Below are 22,177 nucleotides of genomic sequence, written 5' to 3'. Positions count from 1 at the left end.
CTGCAGATCAGCTGTCTGAGAAGACCGCAGCGCTCAGAGAAGTGCCGTGGCCTTGTCGTTATTTCCTGCAGTCCTGTGACGTCACGGCTATTATCACTGGCCGGTGCGCAGCTCCGTCCCATTGAAGTAAATGCTACTGCGAGCGACGCTGCCTTCCATAATGTGGGGAAACAGGTTGTGAAGGCTGATGTATGAGAATGTCTGGTGATCATGACAGGTCATTCTCAAGTTGTATGAACAATGTAAGGCTGCTTTTACATCTGATCCTAATGGATCCGATTATAGTCAATGGGGTTTGTTAGGCTGCGCAATTCTGTTATTTTCCTTCTTCTGCTAAAGAACGGAAATAATAGGCGCAGATGAGAAAGCAGCCCAAGAATGATTGGAGGTATCTTTACAGTTGCTATGGGTTGTGAAGACTTCTGTATATCTGGTGGTCACCACAGGTCATTCTCATATGAGCAAAGAGGTAACTTTGGACTTGCCATAATGTGGGAAAATGTGTTGTCAAGATTGATCTATGAACATTTCAATGACATTGTATGAACAACATGAGAATGATTCCAGTTTAATTTAGCCAGAGAATGAGGACATGGACTGTGAATGTTCATGCATGAGAATATCTGGCTGGTCATTCTCACACTAGGACCTGTCATAACTAAAAAAGAGCCATTAGATCCGCCAAGATTGTCTTATTTCCGTGCGGCTTTTTTACTCCCCATGTCAGTCATACCTCTCGTGACAATAACACGTAGGGGCAACAACATTAGTTACAGGACATACATATTTGGCGCGTAAACCAATAAACATAACATTTCTCGATATACAGTACAGACCAAAAGTTTGGACACACCTTCTCATTCAAAGAGTTTTCTTTATTTTCATGACTATGAAAATTGTAGATTCACACTGAAGGCATCAAAACTATGGCATCCGCACATGTGGAATTATATACATAACAAACAAGTGTGAAACAACTGAAAATATGTCATATTCTAGGTTCTTCAAAGTAGCCACCTTTTGCTTTGATTACTGCTTTGCACACTCTTGGCATTCTCTTGATGAGCTTCAAGAGGTAGTCCCCTGAAATGGTTTTCACTTCACAGGTGTGCCCTGTCAGGTTTAATAAGTGGGATTTCTTGCCTTATAAATGGGGTTGGGACCATCAGTGGCGTTGAGGAGAAGTCAGGTGTATACACAGCTGATAGTCCTACTGAATAGACTGTTAGAATTGGTATTATGGCAAGAAAAAAGCAGCTAAGTAAAGAAAAACGAGTGGCCATCATTACTTTAAGAAATGAAGGTCAGTCAGCCGAAAAATTGGGAAAACTTTAAAAGTAAGGGCTATTTGACCATGAAGGAGAGTGATGGGGTGCTGCGCCAGATGACCTGGCCTCCACAGTCACCGGACCTGAACCCAATCGAGATGGTTTGGGGTGAGCTGGACCGCAGAGTGAAGGCAAAAGGGCCAACAAGTACTAAGCATCTCTGGGAACTCCTTCAAGACTGTTGGAAGACCATTTCAGGGGACTACCTCTTGAAGCTCATCAAGAGAATGCCAAGAGTGTGCAAAGCAGTAATCAAAGCAAAAGGTGGCTACTTTGAAGAACCTAGAATATGACATATTTTCAGTTGTTTCACACTTGTTTGTTATGTATATAATTCCACATGTGTTAATTCATAGTTTTGATGTCTTCATAGTCATGAAAATAAAGAAAACTCTTTGAATGAGAAGGTGTGTCCAAACTTTTGGTCTGTACTGTATATCCGAGCTTGAATTCTTCATGTCCCCTCAGCGTCCATGATACAGTAACCAATAAAAAGGACTAGATAATGCCGCTCCTTCCAGAACACAATCCGTTCTTTTTTTTACCACGATAATAGAAGACAGGAAAACACAGAAAATGACTCGTATAATAAATGTCAAATGCAAACAGTAAAACCACCTAACAAGAAAAAAAGAGAAGACAGGGAAGGAAAACAAATAAAATAAAAAAAAGGGAAAAGCGCGAAGACAGCGGCGGCATCGTAAATCCAGGTATTATAATTACCGACCCACTAAACGACCTAGAGGTAGACATGGATGGGGGCTAGGACGGCACGTCTTCCTCAGTCGGGAGACGGTATTGTAGCGGAGGTAATGGAGGAGATTGAATTGTTAATTGGCGCTTTAATGAAATGCCGCCTGCATCTGTTATACACACATTAATAAATAACTGATTTGCCAAAGGATAAACTGAAAATGATAATGAAGGCTAATTACAGATAGGTTACAATAGTCAGTCACACCTGGGAGAGATGCAGTCGAGTACGCTGCCGGCTTAAAGGAAATCCACTGTCGGCTCTGCTGAACGTAATGACGGCTATCAATTAGCGATCTGTTGTTTCATCTTGGAGCATAGGCACATGCAAATAAGCATTTAAGTGCACCGAGGGCGGGCCGGAGCTCCTCCTGCTTCCTCTGTCAGCCCCTCCCTCTCTTTCTTAATTGACAAGGCCAGGTCCCTGCGTAAACATCTAGTCTAGGCCTGCCAATCAAGAAGACGAAGGGAGGAGCTAGCAGAGGAGGAAGGAGGAGGAGCAAGGGTGCACAGATTGGCTTGGGTCCACCCTCGGTGCACTTAACTGCTCATTTGCATATGGTTTAAAAGGTAATTTTTCTCCAAAATTAAGCAATGTATTACTAAGTGAAAGGTATCATTACAGCCAGCTGAGCTAGCCCTACAAGGCGGTGTGCCGGATGTAACCGTGAATTTTCTGCTGACAGACTCCCCAAGTTTCCTGGTACTGTCTCTTTAAAAAAAAAAAGGAAACATGTATTAAAATGTAACAAAATGTCACATTTTTTGGGCCTGGTGGTACAGCTTACGCCTCATGCGCACGGCGGTATGTGCAGGGATACCTTCTGAGTTGCACCTTCCTTTTCCTTCCAGTGGTCCTCATTTGGGCTCGGAGTATGGCCTCTTTCACACGACCGTATGGCTTTTTCAGTGATCCGTTGTTCCGTTTTAGGTTTCCCTTGTGTTTCCGTTTCTGTTCCGTTTTTCCGTTCTGTTTTTCCGTATGGCATATACAGTCTACAGTAATTACATAGAAAAAATTGGGCTGGGCATAAAATTTTCAATAGATGGTTCCGCAAAAACAGAACGGATATGGAAGACATACGGATGCATTTCCGTATGTGTTCCGTTTTTTTGCGGACTCATTGACTTGAATGTAGCCACGGAACGTGATTTGCGGGCAATAATAGGACATGTTCTATCTTTCAACGGAACGGAAATAAGTTTTTTTTTTTTGCGGAACCATTGAAATGAATGGTTCTGTATACGAACCGTATACAGAACGAAAAAAACGGCCCGTAAACGGAAAAAAAAACGGTCGTGTCAAAGAGGCCTATAGGACATGTTCTATCTTTTTGCAGAATGGACATAAGGATGATGAAAGCACATGGATCATCCCTGTGCCTTCCGCATCCGTATGTCCGTTCCGCAATAATATGGAATATGGACCACAGACCCATTGAAGTCAGTTTTTGGACCGCAAAATGGCCATGGTCGTGTGCAAGAGGTCTTAAAGGGTAGGTATACAATGTGACTTCAGTCATGACACGGATCGCATGTAGACAGTGAATGGGGTCATGCAATGACCCAAAAGTCATAAGAAATCCAAACCTGACGGATTTCTTACACCTGTTGGCCAGCGAGAGCCTCAACTTTCAGGTCGCTCCGAGAACCTATTCTCTCTCACTAGATGCAATCCATGCAGGAAAACACGTGAGGAATGCATTACTCATATGGCACCAGGACTGGCACCATGTCAGGAGGTCAAGAAAAGTTGAGTTATTAACTGGTTCTCAGGTAGAAATCTGAGGAGCTCTTTGCGTGTTGAATATTGGCAAATTTCCTGTGGATTTGCTGGTTGTTTGCAACAGATGAAGCCCTCCAGATAATGACCACGTCACAAGACAAGTAGCCAGAGTGCCAGATAGCATAATGTTCCTCAAGCTAGCATACAAACTGGTTCTTCACCACCAGGTGTGCTAGGTTAACCTGCTGATGACCTGGCCACCGACACTTTACGGAAATTCTTCCTTATCACCAACCTTAGGTCGGCTTTAGTTTCCAGATCGGTGCCAGAGATGTCTCACCTTGTATCTTGACTTCTGGTGTACGATGGATGGATGGAGGTAAGATGCAGGTCAAGTGCTGTATGATTTAGAGGTTAGGAAATTTGAGCTTAGGGTAGGATCAGAGACCACAGCTGTGTTCTATGGATTGCGTAAAAAAAATTGGGTAAAAAAGCGTATTTTGATGAATACTACCCTGAAGGGGCTAAGGCGCTAATGGCTGATAACAGAGAGAACAAGAGACCTCAAGATTCAACATCAGTGACTACCGACCAGGACATGCTCTGAATCTGCTACACTGCAAGAACAGAAGAACCCGTGATGACGTCACCTTCATGAGGTCAGTGCAGGGGTGGCGGAGCTTGGCAGTGAAGAGGAGAAGTGGTGGAGAATGATATGTGATGACATCATGTGACACGAGGGGGAGAACTTTGTATGGGAGAAGAAAGTGGAGAAGAGAAGGATTCAGTGTGAGAGCAAGAGAAATGCTGGGAGTTATAGTTCTCTCCTCTTATACCTACTCCCTGAAATGTCCTATATAACATAATGGCTGGGACATGCTGAGTAGTCCTCTCTTCCTATACCTATACCTTATACAGGGAAGTATTATAATAGTTATATTCTTGTACATAGGAGCAGTATTATAGTAGTTATATCCTTGTACATAAGAGGCAGTATTATAGTAGTTATATACTTGTACATAGGAGCAGTATTATAGTAGTTATATACTTGTACATAGGAGCAGTATTATAGTAGTTATATTCTTGTACATAGGAGGCAGTATTATAGTAGTGATATTCTTGTACATAGGAGCAGTATTATAGTAGTTATATTCTTGTACATAGGAGGCAGTATTATAGTAGTTATATTCTTGTACATAGGAGCAGTATTATAGTAGTTATATTCTTGTACATAGGAGCAGTATTATAGTAGTTATATCCTTGTACATAGGAGGCGGTATTATAGTAGTTATATTCTTGTACATAGGAGGCGGTATTATAGTAGTTATATCCTTGTACATAGGAGGCGGTATTATAGTAGTTATATTCTTGTACATAGGAGCAGTATTATAGTAGTTATATTCTTGTACATAGGAGCAGTATTATAGTAGTTATATTCTTGTACATAGGAGGCAGTATTATAGTAGTTATATTCTTGTACATAGGAGGCAGTATTATAGTAGTTATATTCTTGTACATAGGAGGCAGTATTATAGTAGTTATATTCTTGTACATAGGAGGCAGTATTATAGTAGTTATATTCTTGTACATAGGGGCAGTATTATAGTAGTTATATTCTTGTACATAGGAGCAGTATTATAGTAGTTATATTCTTGTACATAGGAGGCAGTATTATAGTAGATATATTCTTGTACATAGGAGGCAGTATTATAGTAGTTATATTCTTGTACATAGGAGCAGTATTATAGCAGTTAGATTCTTGTACATAAGAGCAGTATTATAGTAGTTATATTCTTGTACATAGGAGGCAGTATTATAGTAGTTATATCCTTGTACATAGGAGCAGTATTATAGTAGCTATATTCTTGTACATAGGGGCAGTATTATAGTAGTTATATCCTTGTACATAGGAGCAGTATTATAGTAGTTATATTCTTGTATATAGGAGGTAGTATTATAGTAGTTATATTCTTGTACATAGGTGGCAGTATTATAGTAGTTATATTCTTGTACATAGGGGGCAGTATTATAGTAGTTATATTCTTGTACATAGGAGGCAGTATTATAGTAGTTATATTCTTGTACATGGGGGCAGTATTATAGTAGTTATATTCTTGTACATAGGAGCAGTATTATAGTAGTTATATTCTTGTACATAGGGGCAGTATTATAGTAGTTATATTCTTGTACATAGGAGCAGTATTATAGTAGTTATAGTCTTGTACATAGGAGCAGTATTATAGTAGTTATATTCTTGTACATAGGAGCAGTATTATAGTAGTTATATTCTTGTACATAGGAGGCAGTATTATAGTAGTTATATTCTTGTACATAGGAGCAGTATTATAGTAGTTATATTCTTGTACATAGGAGCAGTATTATAGTAGTTATATTCTTGTACATAGGAGCAGTATTATAGTAGTTATATTCTTGTACATAGGAGCAGTATTATAGTAGTTATATTCTTGTACATAGGAGGCAGTATTATAGTAGTTATATTCTTGTACATAGGAGGCAGTATTATAGTAGTTATATTCTTGTACATAGGAGGCAGTATTATAGTCGTTATATTCTTGTACATAGGAGCAGTATTATAGTAGTTATATTCTTGTACATAGGAGCAGTATTATAGTAGTTATATTCTTGTACATAGGAGGCAGTATTATAGTAGTTATAGTCTTGTACATAGGAGGCAGTATTATAGTAGTTATATTCCTGTACATAGGAGGCAGTATTATAGTAGTTATATTCTTGTACATAGGAGCAGTATTATAGTAGTTATATTCTTGTACATAGGAGGCAGTATTATAGTAGTTATATTCTTGTACATAGGAGCAGTATTATAGTAGTTATATTCTTGTACATAGGGGCAGTATTATAGTAGTTATATTCCTGTACATAGGAGGCAGTATTATAGTAGTTATATTCTTGTACATAGGAGGCAGTATTATAGTAGTTATATTCTTGTACATAGGAGCAGTATTATAGTAGTTATATTCTTGTACATAGGAGCAGTATTATAATAGTTATATTCTTGTACATAGGAGGCAGTATTATAGTAGTTATAGTCTTGTACATAGGAGGCAGTATTATAGTAGTTATATTCCTGTACATAGGAGGCAGTATTATAGTAGTTATATTCTTGTACATAGGAGCAGTATTATAGTAGTTATATTCTTGTACATAGGAGGCAGTATTATAGTAGTTATATTCTTGTACATAGGAGCAGTATTATAGTAGTTATATTCTTGTACATAGGGGCAGTATTATAGTAGTTATATTCCTGTACATAGGAGGCAGTATTATAGTAGTTATATTCTTGTACATGGGGCAGTCAGAGTCACCCTGTGATCAGCTTATTGTCTGGTGTCATTTCTAAGAAATAGAGACTGTCCAAAGCAGAGAACCACAGTCATTTTTACCATGCACATTACGAGTCTATTTCCTAACCAAAGCAATGAATTTCTCCCTTTTCCACACAACCTATCCTATAGTCATCAGAAAGTTATGCTCTCAGCATTTTTTTGTACTGCAGTGTCAGAAGCTTCGCTGAATTCGCATGAAGCAGAAGACAAGTCGGGAACGGATAAGAACGCTCCTTGTGTCTTCCTGTACATGTTTGGATAGCACTTGACAACATAATCGCACTCGCAGGCGCACAGGTTCTCTGGGTGCCTCATTCATCACTTATACATGAACTTTATATTTACTAAATCTATTTAAAAATAGCGAGACGTGCAGCTGAAAAACCACCGCCGCTCACAGCGAGATAAAAATACGCGGCTTCAAAGTAAATGTGTGAAATCTTCCCTCCATCGCTGAAGGGCTATGGAAATGTTTTAGTGATCATTAGACTGACTATTCTTTTGACGGTCACCATATGGAGCAGGTTTCATCCCAAAGACACCGTACCTCAAGCGGGGCACTCTAGAGAATAAAAATTAGGATTTTTTTTTACATTTTTGGAATGTTCTCTTTAGTCGTCTATGGAAAATCCTATTGCAAGGCCTGGGCTGATCTACTGTAAATGGCTCCAAAAGTGTAAACATAAAATCTACCTGTCGAGACTGCGCTAATTCTACAAGCCAGAAAGCTATTGAGGATTATAATTTGCTATTGTTTTCCCCCAAAAGTGAGGGTAAAGTGGCAGTGTGTCTTATAGTCAGAATGCTAATAACTGCATCCATTATAGAAGCAGCCATCAGCATGCGGGAGGCGTGGGGAGCAGTGAGAGAAGTCCTGTGCGGCTCTACTCATCCTCCTTGGTCTTTATCTAGGCTCCACTCTGCACTGTGTCCTGACCGCGTACAGCATCATGACGTCATGACGTAGTGCACATAGGCGCGCACTATGACGAGGCTGACGACGGTCTGAGCTGAGGCTGACGGGGGTCTGAGCTGAGGCTGACGGGGGTCTGAGCTGAGGCTGACGGGGGTCTGAGCTGAGGCTGATGGGGGTCTGAGCTGAGCTCTGATGGTGCTTGGGTTCTGATCCTAGGACTGATGAAGAATAGGGGTCTGATTTGGGGTCTGATGAGGATTTAGAATCTGCTCTGAGGTCTGATGAAAAATATTATATTTCTTATTTTACTCCTCCAAATCCTAAGTGTGTCTTATATTCAGAAAACATATGGTATACCATAAAACACAATTTTTACCCCCAAAAGTGGGGGGAAATAGCAGTGTGTCTTATGAAGCAAATACTAATAAGCGTTTCCCCTAGGAAAGCGCCCATCAGTACACGGGAGGACTGGGGAGTGGTAAATATAGCACACCTGGTGCTGGCTTTACTCGCTACTCTCTGGCCCCCTGCTAAGCCCCTCCCTACATCATCCGTGCTGTGTCCTGACCACATACAGGAAGCGGGTCACAATGCAGTGCTGCAGAAAAAGCTTGCTGGATCTCCAACATGGCAGTGCCATCTGGAGCAGGAGCTAGAAGGGCTTTTTAAATTTTTTTGTCTAATCTGAGATCTGATGAGGATTGGGGGTCTGATCTGAGGTCTGATGAAGATTGGGGGTCTGATCTGAGGTCTGATGAAGATTGGGGGTCTGATTTTGGGGTCTGATGAAAAATATTTTTTTCTTCCTCTAAAACCAAAATGTGTCTTATGGTCAGGTGTGTCTCATAGAGTGAAAAATCTGATATATTACGTACTGATACAAATCACTGACAAAGAAGCCACTGGAACAAACCTGGCGCCATTTGTCTTTCCTATTCTGTCCCCGGTAAACTTCTTTTTCCTTTCCTTTCCTTATTTGCAGCTTAAGCCGAATTTCACAAACATGATTTTTTTTTTTTTCCTATTGATTTTATTTCACGAGAGATGCAATTATGCTGAAAGTGGCAGAACATTACGTAAAACGTGATAAGACGTCTGCAGAATACCAGATAAAGTGCCGCATGGGTGATATTTTCAGGGAGCTACAACATGAAAGAGACAAGAGATCACACGGAGAACTGATGCTTTCGCTTCGCTTCCTTTTTTTTTCGTACTGTAAGTGCTGAAAATAAAATGTACACAGATCGTTCAGTTAAAAGCAAGACTCTCCCCCTTAATGACTTTCTCTTTATACCTATGGAATATTTACATTCCTGAGAAGCTGCTATAACTGGGAAAACTAAAATGAATTACCGGTATTTAGGGTTTTCACTTCTTTTACACCCATGCAGAAAAACAGGCGGATACAGTTCATCTTCTGTATAGCAACAATCAAACCGGAACAGTTTGGACATTTTTGAGGAAAATAAATAAATATTTTAAATTATTAAACAGAGTCTGTCACCAAAATATGAGGTTATACACCCCCTACATGGCTCTCTAGCACACCGATCCATGATTCAAATGGTACCGTTGTAAATTTTATTCCGACTTTCACCGCCCAAGGGCGGCATTCGGTGTGTAGGAGCCTTCTTTTTACATTACTCCTCCCCAGCCTCTTCCTTGGCCCGCCCTGCAAGTCCCTTGCGTCATCCACAGGACAGGCCGATATCCCGCGCGTGCGCAGTGCACCGCCGGCATGCGCACTGTGATGCCCAATTTAGTGCGCATGCGCCGGCGTGACACCAGTGACTAGGGGGCAGACCGGAAGCAATCAGGAGGACTGGAGGCCGGTGCTGGCGCACTACATGTAGCGTTGCCGTGCCCACAATGGGCATCACAGTGCGCATGCACTGGCCTCCAGGCCTCCTGTTTGCTTCTGGTCCGCCCCCTAGTCACTGGAGTCACGCTGGTGCTGGCGCATGAGCACTACATGTAGCGATGCCGTGCCCACAATGGGCATCACAGTGCGCATGCCCGCGCCAGCGGTGCACTGCGCACACGCAAGTGTGAAAGTAGCCTAAGGGGCAATCAGGGGTCAGTGCAGAGATCACTCCCATCATCTATTTATCCCCAGGACTGTAACTGTGACGAGGGGACATCCTCTGCGTCTGGAGGAAAGAAGGTTTATACACAAACATAGAAGAGGATTCTTTACGGTAAGAGCAGTGAGACTATGGAACTCTCTGCCTGAGGAGGTGGTGATGGTGAGTACAATAAAGGAATTCAAGAGGGGCCTGGATATATTTCTGGAGCGTAATAATATTACAGGCTATAGCTACTAGAGAGGGGTCGTTGATCCAGGGAGATATTCTGATGCCTGATTGGAGTCGGGAAGGATTTTCCTGCCCCTATCTATAAACCTGGTGCCAAGTCAAGTAATGAAATCCTTATGTATCTGGCACCGAGCCTATCAAGGATATTCTTACAAATCTGGTGCCAATTCTATGAATGGAAAATAAACCCAATTATTAGAAATAGGCTACATGCACACGACCGTGCCGTTTTTTGTGGTCCGCAAAAAACGGAAGCCGCCCATGTGCCTTCCGCAATTTGCGGAACGGAATGGGCGGCCCATTGTAGAAATGCCTATTCTTGTCCACAAAACGGACAAGAATAGGACACGCTATATTTTTTTTGCGGGGCCACGGAACAGAGCAAAGGATGAGGACAGCACACGGAGTGCTGTCCGCATCTTTTGCGGCCCCATTGAAGTGAATGGGTCCGCACCCGAGCCACAAAAACTGCGGTTTGGATGCGGACCCGAATTACGGTCGTGTGCATGAGGCCATAGGCTATGACTGGTAACATTGTGTGCCACATTTAATAATAAAACCCATACAAAACTAGAGGCAAGAGTAATAATGAACCCCTTTAAATAAAGATATCTGGTGCCAAGCTAAGAAACAGAAATGGTGCCAACTGCCAAGCTTAAATAGTTCAATCCTTTCCACTAGGGCTTCACAGTAAACCATTATTTTAGTAATCGAGTATTCTATCGATTATTTTTTACGATTAATTGAGTACTCTTAAGAAAAAACTAATTAATAGACTGTTTTCCTTTATAAAAACTCATCAGACCCCCTGCCATCAGTCCCCAACACCCCAGTGCCATCAGCTCCGTTCCTCCAGTGCCTTCAGCCCCTCTATGCCATCCATTTCCATGTCCCCCACTCCCCCAGTGCCATCAGATCAGCCCCTCCATGTCCCCCAGTGCCATCAGATCAGCCCCTCCGTGTCCCCCAGTGGCATCAGATCAGCCCCTCCGTGTCCCCCACTCCCCCAGTGCCATCAGATCAGCCCCTCCATGTCCCCAGTGCCATCAGATCAGCCCCTCCATGTCCGCCACTCCCCCAGTGCCATCAGATCAGCCCCTCCATGTCCCCCACTCCCCAGTGCCATCAGATCAGCCCCTCCATGTCCCCCAGTGGCATCAGATCAGCCCCTCCACGTCCCCCACTCCCCCAGTGCCATCAGATAAGCCCCTCCATGTCCCCCAGTGCCATCAGATCAGCCCCTCCATGTCCCCCACTCCCCCAGTGCCATCAGATCAGCCCCTCCATGTCCCCCACTCCCCCAGAGCCATCAGATCAGCCCCTCCGTGTCCCCCACTCCCCCAGTGCCATCAGATCAGCCCCTCCATGTCCCCCACTCCCCCAGTGCCATCAGATCAGCCCCTCCATGTCCGCCACTCCCCCAGTGCCATCAGATCAGCCCCTCCATGTCCCCCACTCCCCCAGTGCCATCAGATCAGCCCCTCCATGTCCCCCAGTGCCATCAGATCAGCCCCTCCATGTCCCCCAGTGCCATCAGATCAGCCCCTCCATGTCCGCCCCTCCCCCAGTGCCATCAAATCAGCCCCTCCATGTCCCCCCCTCCCCCAGTGCCATCAGATCAGCCCCTCCATGTCCGCCCCTCCCCCAGTGCCATCAAATCAGCCCCTCCATGTCCCCCCCTCCCCCAGTGCCATCAGATCAGCCCCTCCATGTCCCCCAGTGCCATCAGATCAGCCCCTCCGTGTCCCCCACTCCCCCAGTGCCATCAGATCAGCCCCTCCATGTCCCCCACTCCCCCAGTGCCATCAGATCAGCCCCTCCATGTCCGCCCCTCCCCCAGTGCCATCAGATCAGCCCCTCCATGTCCCCCACTCCCCCCGTGCCATCAGATCAGCCCCTCCATGTCCCCCACTCCCCCAGTGCCATCAGATCAGCCCCTCCATGTCCCCCACTCCCCCAGTGCCATCAGATCAGCCCCTCCATGTCCCCCACTCCCCCAGTGCCATCAGATCAGCCCCTCCATGTCCCCCACTCCCCCAGTGCCATCAGATCAGCCCCTCCATGTCCCCCACTCCCCCAGTGCCATCAGATCAGCCCCTCCATGTCCCCCAGTGCCATCAGATCAGCCCCTCCATGTCCGCCCCTCCCCCAGTGCCATCAAATCAGCCCCTCCATGTCCCCCCCTCCCCCAGTGCCATCAGATCAGCCCCTCCATGTCCGCCCCTCCCCCAGTGCCATCAAATCAGCCCCTCCATGTCCCCCCCTCCCCCAGTGCCATCAGATCAGCCCCTCCATGTCCCCCACTCCCCCAGTGCCATCAGATCAGCCCCTCCATGTCCCCCACTCCCCCAGTGCCATCAGATCAGCCCCTCCATGTCCGCCACTCCCCCAGTGCCATCAGATCAGCCCCTCCATGTCCCCCACTCCCCCAGTGCCATCAGATCAGCCCCTCCATGTCATCAGATCAGCCCCTCCATGTCCCCCACTCCCCCAGTGCCATCAGATCAGCCCCTCCATGTCCGCCACTCCCCCAGTGCCATCAGATCAGCCCCTCCATGTCCCCCACTCCCCCAGTGCCATCAGATCAGCCCCTCCATGTCCCCCACTCCCCCAGTGCCATCAGATCAGCCCCTCCATGTCCCCCACTCCCCCAGTGCCATCAGATCAGCCCCTCCATGTCCGCCACTCCCCCAGTGCCATCAGATCAGCCCCTCCATGTCCCCCACTCCCCCAGTGCCATCAGATCAGCCCCTCCATGTCCCCCAGTGCCATCAGATCAGCCCCTCCGTGTCCCCCACTCCCCCAGTGCCATCAGATCAGCCCCTCCATGTCCCCCACTCCCCCAGTGCCATCAGATCAGCCCCTCCATGTCCGCCCCTCCCCCAGTGCCATCAGATCAGCCCCTCCATGTCCGCCCCTCCCCCAGTGCCATCAGATCAGCCCCTCCATGTCCCCCACTCCCCCCGTGCCATCAGATCAGCCCCTCCATGTCCGCCACTCCCCCAGTGCCATCAGATCAGCCCCTCCATGTCCCCCACTCCCCCAGTGCCATCAGATCAGCCCCTCCATGTCCCCCAGTGCCATCAGATCAGCCCCTCCATGTCCGCCCCTCCCCCAGTGCCATCAGATCAGCCCCTCCATGTCCCCCCCTCCCCCAGTGCCATCAGATCAGCCCCTCCATGTCCCCCCCTCCCCCAGTGCCATCAGATCAGCCCCTCCATGCCATCAGATCAGCCCCTCCATGTCCCCCACTCCCCAGTGCCATCAGATCAGCCCCTCCATGTCCCTCACTCCCATCTGCCCCTCCATGCCATCCATTGGCGCGGTCCCCCTTCAGTGCCATGTCCCCAGCGCCAGTGAAATAAAATACTTACCTTTCCTGTAGGGGCGCCGCTCCACAGCTCTTCCTCTTCTTCTCCGCGCGCTGCACTGGATCCTGACATCACACAGCGTCGGGCCATAGTGCGCGCTTACATGCACTATGACCTGACGATGTGTCAGGATCCAGTGCAGCGCGGTACGGGCCGGCGGGTGACCACGGAACGATAAGTAATAGCAAGCGCTTCACTCCCGCTCCGTGGTCACATGACACAAATGAATCCTCGATGCAAAAAATTTGCATCGAGGATTTTTTTGTGTCGAATTACTCGATTCAATTGAGTAATCGTTTCAGCCCTACTTTCCACTCTGCTGCCAAGTCTAATAATGTGATCCTCACATACTGGTTACCGAGTCTGGTAATTAGACTAACAAGCCGAACCATACCTAACACTAAGGCCCAATTCACACGTCCGCAATTCTGTTCCGTATTTTGCAGAACGGAATTGCGGACCCATTCATTTCTATGGGGACAGACTTTGTCCCACTCGGATCCGGAATTGCGGATCTGCACTTCCGGGTCCGCACTTCTGTTCCGCAAAAATATAGAACATGTCCTATTCTTGTCCGCAATTGCAGACAAGAAAAGGCATTTTCTATATAGTTCTGGCAATGTGCGGATCCGCAAAATGCGGAAAGCACATTGCCGGTGTTCGTGTTTTGTGCATCCGCGGATCCGTGGATCCGCAAAACACATACGGACGTCTGAATGGAGCCTTAGGGGGTCATTTACTATGCTGAAGTACGCCTAAATTAGGCATATTTCAGACGCCGATATCAGCGCAATGGTTAGTTGCGACGCTATCTGCAACTTCGCCCTGCTCACGACAGGTGTAAAATTGTGGGGGTGACATGGACGGAGAAGGGGGCTGGCCATTCACCATTTACTACACCTGGTTTAGACATAGAAAAAGGTCTAAATGTAAGACAGCTCGGAAGCTGGCGCTGGATGCGCTGAAGTTGTATAGAGGTCGGCGCCTCTTCATAACTTCGGCGGATCCACCGCCAGATTAGGGCTTTATTAAGGCCGGCGTCTAAAACACCAGTCTTAATAAATGCCCCCCGTAGTCTAAAAAGTAATGGAATTTGTAGATTCATATCTGGTGCCAAACCTAATAATGAAACGCTGGTATATCTGACGCCATGTCTCATCATGAAATCAATACCCACCTGGTCTCAAGTCTACTCTGCGGGTACCTGGTGGCAGCCAACTATCTTCAACCCCTACAAATCTAGAGTCAATGCTAATAATTAAGACTAAGCTAATATAGTATATGGGTCACATGTAGTACTAAGGCTACTTTTACACTCGCGTTTTGTGCAGATCCGTTCAGATAATTCGACCGCCTGCATCCGTTCAGAACGGAACCGTTTGTATTATCTTAACATGGCCAAGGCGGATCCGTCTTGAAAACCATTGAAAGTCAATGCAGGACGGATCCGTTTTCTATTGTGCCACATTGTCTCAGAGAAAACGGATCCGTCCCCATTGACTTTGGCTCAGTTTCGTCAGACGGACACCAAAATGCTGCAGGCAGCCTCCAGAGCGAAACGGAGGCAAACGGATGCATTCTGAGCGGAAGCTGATCCGTTTTGGACCGCGTGTGAGAGCCCTGAACGGATCTCAGAAACGGAAAACCAAAAGGCCAGCGTGAAAGTAGCCCAAGTCTAATAACCAAAACCTTACATATCTGGTGCCAAGTCTAATTTGTAGAACTATATCTGGTCAAAGCCCTAAAATGAAATCCTTACATGTCTGGTACCAAGTTTAATATCTAGAATCTTTGTATATCTGGTGCCAAGTCTACAAACGAAAACCTTGCGGATCTCGTGCCAGGTCTAATTTATAGAGCACTACCTGGCGCCAAGCCTGATAGGCAGACTGCTAATCATATCTGGTGCCAAGGCTAATAGTCACCACCCAATGATGACTTATGGTTGGACGCCCGGTCTAATTTATAGAGCAATACCTGGCGCCAAGCCTGATGGGCAGACTGCTAATCAGATAATAGTCACCACCCAATGATGACTTCTGGTCTAATGATTTGTCCTGCGGGTTCGGACCCCAGGTGTATCACGTGTGTTTCGATCTCTTTGTAGAGTAGAAGTTACTGGATATCCGATTCCTCGGGTCATCGGCCTGAGACACTCCATCACTCATCATCTTGGCAGCGTCTCCCTCTAGTCCTCTTAATGCTGTGGTTGCTAATCATGGCTCTCGCTGATGAAGCCAAATCAAAGGGAAGAAGCCCTCAGATAACGACAGTTAGACTTCGACTTGCAGACATCACCCCCCCGTTCCGATCACCGCCTCCGATCACTGGCAAAGTGCAAAACACTTTAACCGAGCGTCTCGGATTGTCTAGTGTTGGTTTAATAAAACTCCTAATTATACAGAAGTGCTTGAGAAGAGGCGGCTTCCTTCAGCAATTTCAGGGGATCCAGCCAAATATACATTATTCATCAACTCGGAAGCTGCATCCAAGATCTGCGGCAGTTAACTCCTTCACCGCCGCCCGGCACTGACTGGGGAGCAGGTACAGGCGGTGACACCGCTCCGCAGAAAGAGGGACGCCAGATGCTGCTGTCAGCAATTTCAACATCACTGCGCCGCCTGGTCTGTGCGTTCATCAGGAAAGCTGAAAGATCTGCCTTAGGCTTATGGCGCGCGAACGTGTGCGCCCGGTGGCCGTATTGCGGACCGCATTCGCGGATCCGCAATACACGGTCATCGCTCCGTGCGCATTCCGCATCACAGATGCGGACCTATTCACTTGATTGGGTACGCAAATCCGGAGATGCGGAATGTTGCGGAACGGAAGCACGGAATGGAACCCTACGGAGTGCTTCCGTGGGGTTTCGTCCCGTACTTCCGTTCCGCAAAAAGATAGAATATGTCCTATCTTTTTGCGTCAACGGCCGGATCGCGGACCTGTTAAAGTGAATGGGTCTGTGATCCGCTGCGGCTGCCCCACGGTGGGTGTTTGTGCACAGCACGGCCACGGGGCGCACACGTTCGTGTGCAAGGGGCCTTAGGGTACTTTCACACTTCCGGCAGGCAGTTCCGGACACAAACGGATGGCATTTGTCAGACGGATCCGGATGCGGATCCGTCTGACAAATGCATTGAAATACCAGATACGTCTTTCCGGTGTCATCCGGATAAAACGGATCCGGTATTTTTTTTGCCACAGATTTAAAGTTCTGCCGGAAGAACCGATCCGTCAATACGGCAATTTTATACATTTCAATGGAAATTAATGCTGGATCCGGCATTCCGGCAAGTGTTCAGGATTTTCGGCCGGAGATAAAACTGCAGCATGCGGCGGTATTTTCTCAGACCAAAAAACGCAAGAGGGACTGAACTGATGCATCCTGAACGGATTGCTCTCCATTCAGAATGCATTCGTTTTTTTCTCAGTATTGAGCCCCTGTGACGGAACTCAATACCGGAAAATAAAAACGCTAGTGTGAAAGTACCCTTAGGCTTCATGCACGCGACTGTATGTGTTTTGCGGTCTGCAAATTGCAGATCCGCAAAGAAAAACGTATACCATTTGTTTTTGTTTTTTTTGCGGATCCATTGTAACAATGCCTAAAAGGGACAAGAATAGAACATGTTCTATTTTTTTTGCGGTGCTACGGAACGGACATAAGGATGCGGACAGCACGCGGTGTGCTGTCCGCATTTTTTGCGGACCCATTAAAATGAGTGGGTCCGCATCCTATCCGCAAAAATAACACGGAACGGACACGGAAACAAACAACGTTCAAGTGCATGTAGCCTTAAAGTGACACCAAAGGAGAAGGTCCAAGACATTTCAGCCACACTGACGGCTGAGAGGTGAATAAAGGGTGCCGCCATAGATTGTCCATAAATGCCCTGAAGAGATCAATGTACGGGGTAGTCCCAACATAGGCAGTTATGGCATATGTTGGCGATACGGAAACAACCGAGCAAGCTGTGCTCAAATCATGAGACCACTGGGTGCTGAAATGCGTCATGCACTTCTACCAAGCTATATCTGGAATGAAGTCCGCCCAAGAGCCATTCTTCTAGGAACATCAGGGATTGGGTTCCCAAAGCTCCGACCATCACTGGAATCTGGAGCCGAGGGAACGCATTCTCTGGAGGCATGAAACGCGTCTCGCTATGTCCCATGTGGGGCTGAGGAGATTTCATCCTAAAGGGTTACGTGTAGAGTTTGGTGGAGGAGAAGTTATGGTCGAGGCAGGAGATTTTCAAGGCTCAATTAGTGCATTTCATATTATACTGGAAAAATACAAAAAACATCAAGAACATCGGCCATCAGGTCCCACGCACCGTATCCAGGGTACACTGCAGGACACCTGCCCGTCCAGACCTCTCACAGAGGTTACTCATCACCCTGAGCTCCTACTACAGAATGGGAATAGGTCCTCCGAGCAGTGGTGCGGATATAGGGAGAACAGAGGGGGAGAGTGGCCCCGGTCACTGCAAGGGCCAAAAGACGTGTGACTTGCATCAGGACCCAGAAGCTTCAAACTCTATCTCTGATCCTGGACCGTACTACCACGAAGAGCCATCTCCAGAATACAGACAGAGGACATGATGACCCGTATTGATATATAGGGGAGAAGTACTCAGAACATATACAGGAGGGGTACTCGGGATACGTAGGGGAGGTACTCTATGCTGACACTTGGGGTACAGGATAATGACGCTGACACTCGGGGTACAGGATAGTGACACTGACACTTGGGGTACAGGATAATGACACTGACACTTGGGGTACAGGATAATGACACTGACACTTGGGGTACAGGATAATGACACTGACACTTGGGGTACAGGATAGTGACACTGACACTTGGGGTACAGGATAATGACACTGACACTCGGGGTACAGGATAACGACGCTGACACTTGGGGTACAGGATAACGACGCTGACACTTGGGGTACAGGATAACGACGCTGACACTTGGGGTACAGGATAACGACGCTGACACTTGGGGTACAGGATAACGACGCTGACACTTGGGGTACAGGATAGTGACACTGACACTTGGGGTACAGGATAATGACACTGACACTTGGGGTACAGGATAATGACACTGACACTTGGGGTACAGGATAATGACACCGACACTTGGGGTACAGGATAATGACACTGAAACTTGGGGTACAGGATAATGACACTGACACTTGGGGTACAGGATAATGATACTGACACTTGGGGTACAGGATAATGACACTGACACTTGGGGTACAGGATAATGACACTGACACTTGGGGTACAGGATAATGACACGCTGACACTTGGGGTACAGGATAACGACGCTGACACTTGGGGTACAGGATAACGACGCTGACACTTGGGGTACAGGACAGTGACACTGACACTTGGGGTACAGGACAGTGACACTGACACTTGGGGTACAGGATAATGACACTGACACTTGGGGTACAGGATAATGACACTTGGGGTACAGGATAATGACACTTGGGGTACAGGATAATGACACTTGGGGTACAGGATAGTGACACTTGGGGTACAGGATAGTGACACTTGGGGTACAGGATAATGACACTGACACTTGGGGTACAGGATAATGACACTGACACTTGGGGTACAGGACAGTGACACTGACACTTGGGGTACAGGACAATGACACTGACACTTGGGGTACAGGATAAGGACACTGACACTTGGGGTACAGGATAACGACACTGACACTTGGGGTACAGGATAACGACACTGACACTTGGGGTACAGGATAACGACACTGACACTTGGGGTACAGGATAATGACACTGACACTTGGGGTACAGGATAATGACACTGACACTTGGGGTACAGGATGATGACGCTGACACTTGGGGTACAGGATAGTGACACTGACACTCGGGGTACAGGATAACGACGCTGACACTTGGGGTACAGGACAGTGACACTGACACTTGGGGTACAGGATAATGACACTTGGGGTACAGGATAGTGACACTTGGGGTACAGGATAGTGACACTTGGGGTACAGGATAGTGACACTTGGGGTACAGGATAGTGACACTTGGGGTACAGGATAATGACACTGACACTTGGGGTACAGGATAATGACACTTGGGGTACAGGATAATGACACTTGGGGTACAGGATAGTGACACTTGGGGTACAGGATAGTGACACTTGGGGTACAGGATAGTGACACTTGGGGTACAGGATAGTGACACTTGGGGTACAGGATAGTGACACTTGGGGTACAGGATAATGACACTGACACTTGGGGTACAGGATAATGACACTGACACTTGGGGTACAGGATAACGACACTGACACTTGGGGTACAGGATAACGACACTGATACATGGGGTACAGGATAATGACACTGATACTTGGGGTACAGGATAATGACACTGATACTTGGGGTACAGGATAACGACACTGACACTTGGGGTACAGGACAACGACGCTGAGACTTGGGGTACAGGATAACGACGCTGACACTTGGGGTACAGGATAATGACGCTGACACTTGGGGTACAGGATAACGACGCTGACACTTGGGGTACAGGATAGTGACACTGACACTTGAGGTACAGGATAATGACACTGACACTTGGGGTACAGGATGATGACACTGACACTTGGGGTACAGGATAATGACACTGACACTTGGGGTACAGGATAATGACACTGACACTTGGGGTGCAGGATAATGACACTGGCACTTGGGGTACAGGATAGTGACACTTGGGGTACAGGATGATGACACTGACACTTGGGGTACAGGATAGTGACACTTGGGGTACAGGATAGTGACACTGACACTTGGGGTACAGGATAGTGACACTTGGGGTACAGGATGATGACACTGACACTTGGGGTACAGGATAGTGACACTTGGGGTACAGGATAGTGACACTGACACTTGGGGTACAGGATAGTGACACTGACACTTGGGGTACAGTATAATGACACTGACACTTGGGGTACAGGATAATGACACTGACACTTGGGGTACAGGATAATGACACTTGGGGTACAGGATAGTGACACTGACACTTGGGGGACAGGATAATGACACTGACACTTGGGGTACAGGATAGTGACACTTGGGGTACAGGATAGTGACACTTGGGGTACAGGATAGTGACACTGACACTTGGGGTACAGGATAGTGACACTGACACTTGGGGTACAGGATAGTGACACTGACACTTGGGGTACGGGATAATGACACTGACATCTGGGGCTCCCTGCTGCCCCCCAGGACACATAATGGGGTCTGTCAGGGGCCCCAGGGTCTGGCCCCCCACCTGCCGCCCCCACCTGTACTGTCTGCCTCCGGTAAGTGAATAGTTAAGCGGTAACTTTCCGCTGCTCGCGCGCACTGGGTATTATCGGGGTATTAGCTGACAGGGGGCGGCCCCCTGGGGTATTATCGGGGTATTATCTGACAGGGGGCGGCCCCCGGGGGTATTATCGGGGTATTAGCTGACTCGTGCCCGCACTTTCCCCGGGGGTCTTACCTTGGTCTGCTCCCCCTCAGCTTCGTCCTCGGCTTCTAACTTCCTCCTGCCCCCCAACAAGAAGATGAGGATGGCGATCCACACCAGCCCGATGAGAGACAGGACCAGCCTGCGTGCCATGCGCCTCATAGTCTGGGGGGTCCTCATCAGGATCGGGGGGATCATAGGAGCCGCAGCCGCTCCCCCGGAGTCCCGCTCCTCGGCATGTGTCCCCCGCAGTCTCCCCCAGGCCTGGCCGCGGGTCCCCGGGTCCTTTCTAGGTGATGTGCACAAGCTGCAGAGACCGGAGACCCCCGGAGCAGCCAGCGATCCTGTGCCCAGCACCAGCAGCAGCACACAGCCGCCGAGTGAGGAGTGGAGGAGGGAGCAGCGCGCCCCCTGGTGTCCGCCGCCTCCTCCTGCAGGGCACTGTCTGCCGCTCACACTGCCTGTCCACCTGCCCAGGTGAGCGGCACCGACAGAGGAAGGGGAGGGGGGCACAAACAGGAGAGGGGCACAGGCAGGGGAAGAAGGAGGGGGGCACAAACAGGAGAGGGGCACAGGCAGGGGAAGAAGGAGGGGGGCACAAACAGGAGAGGGGGGCACAAACCGGGGAGGAGGGAGAGGGAGCACAAACAGGAGAGGGGGGCACAGGCAGGGGAAGAAGGAGGGGGGCACAAACAGGAGAGGAAAGGGAGGGGGGCACTATGTAGCCATTTAGTAATAATGTGACGGAGATAGATAACAGGCAGCGCTCTCCACAGTATAACAATGCACTGAGTCATTTCTATTTTTTGCGGCCCCATTGAAGTAAATGGTTCCGCATACAGTCCGCAAAAAGAAACGGAACAGACATGGACAACAAAAAAATACATTCTTGTCCATGAGGCCTAAGGCTCAGTTCAC

At 47.6% G+C, this 22,177-nt stretch overlaps 1 protein-coding gene across 2 annotated transcripts in view; it reads right to left on the bottom strand.

The window, feature by feature from the left end:
- The window catches only part of GALNT14 (polypeptide N-acetylgalactosaminyltransferase 14), a 442,885-nt gene extending 421,244 nt beyond the window's left edge, over positions 1-21,641 (bottom strand). For both annotated transcript variants that reach the window (XM_040430606.1, XM_040430607.1), the window contains exon 1: positions 21,293-21,641. In XM_040430606.1, the coding sequence (XP_040286540.1) occupies positions 21,293-21,457 (165 nt within the window). In that variant the 5' untranslated portion in view covers positions 21,458-21,641. The remainder of the gene's footprint in view (positions 1-21,292) is intronic.
- Between the last annotated feature and the right edge of the window lie 536 nt (positions 21,642-22,177).

Source organism: Bufo bufo, chromosome 4 (genome assembly GCF_905171765.1).
Source record: "Bufo bufo chromosome 4, aBufBuf1.1, whole genome shotgun sequence".
Classification (NCBI taxonomy): Eukaryota; Metazoa; Chordata; class Amphibia; order Anura; family Bufonidae; genus Bufo; species Bufo bufo.
The sequence above is the reverse complement of the archived record's forward strand: the minus strand, read 5'-3'. Positions and strand labels throughout refer to the sequence as shown.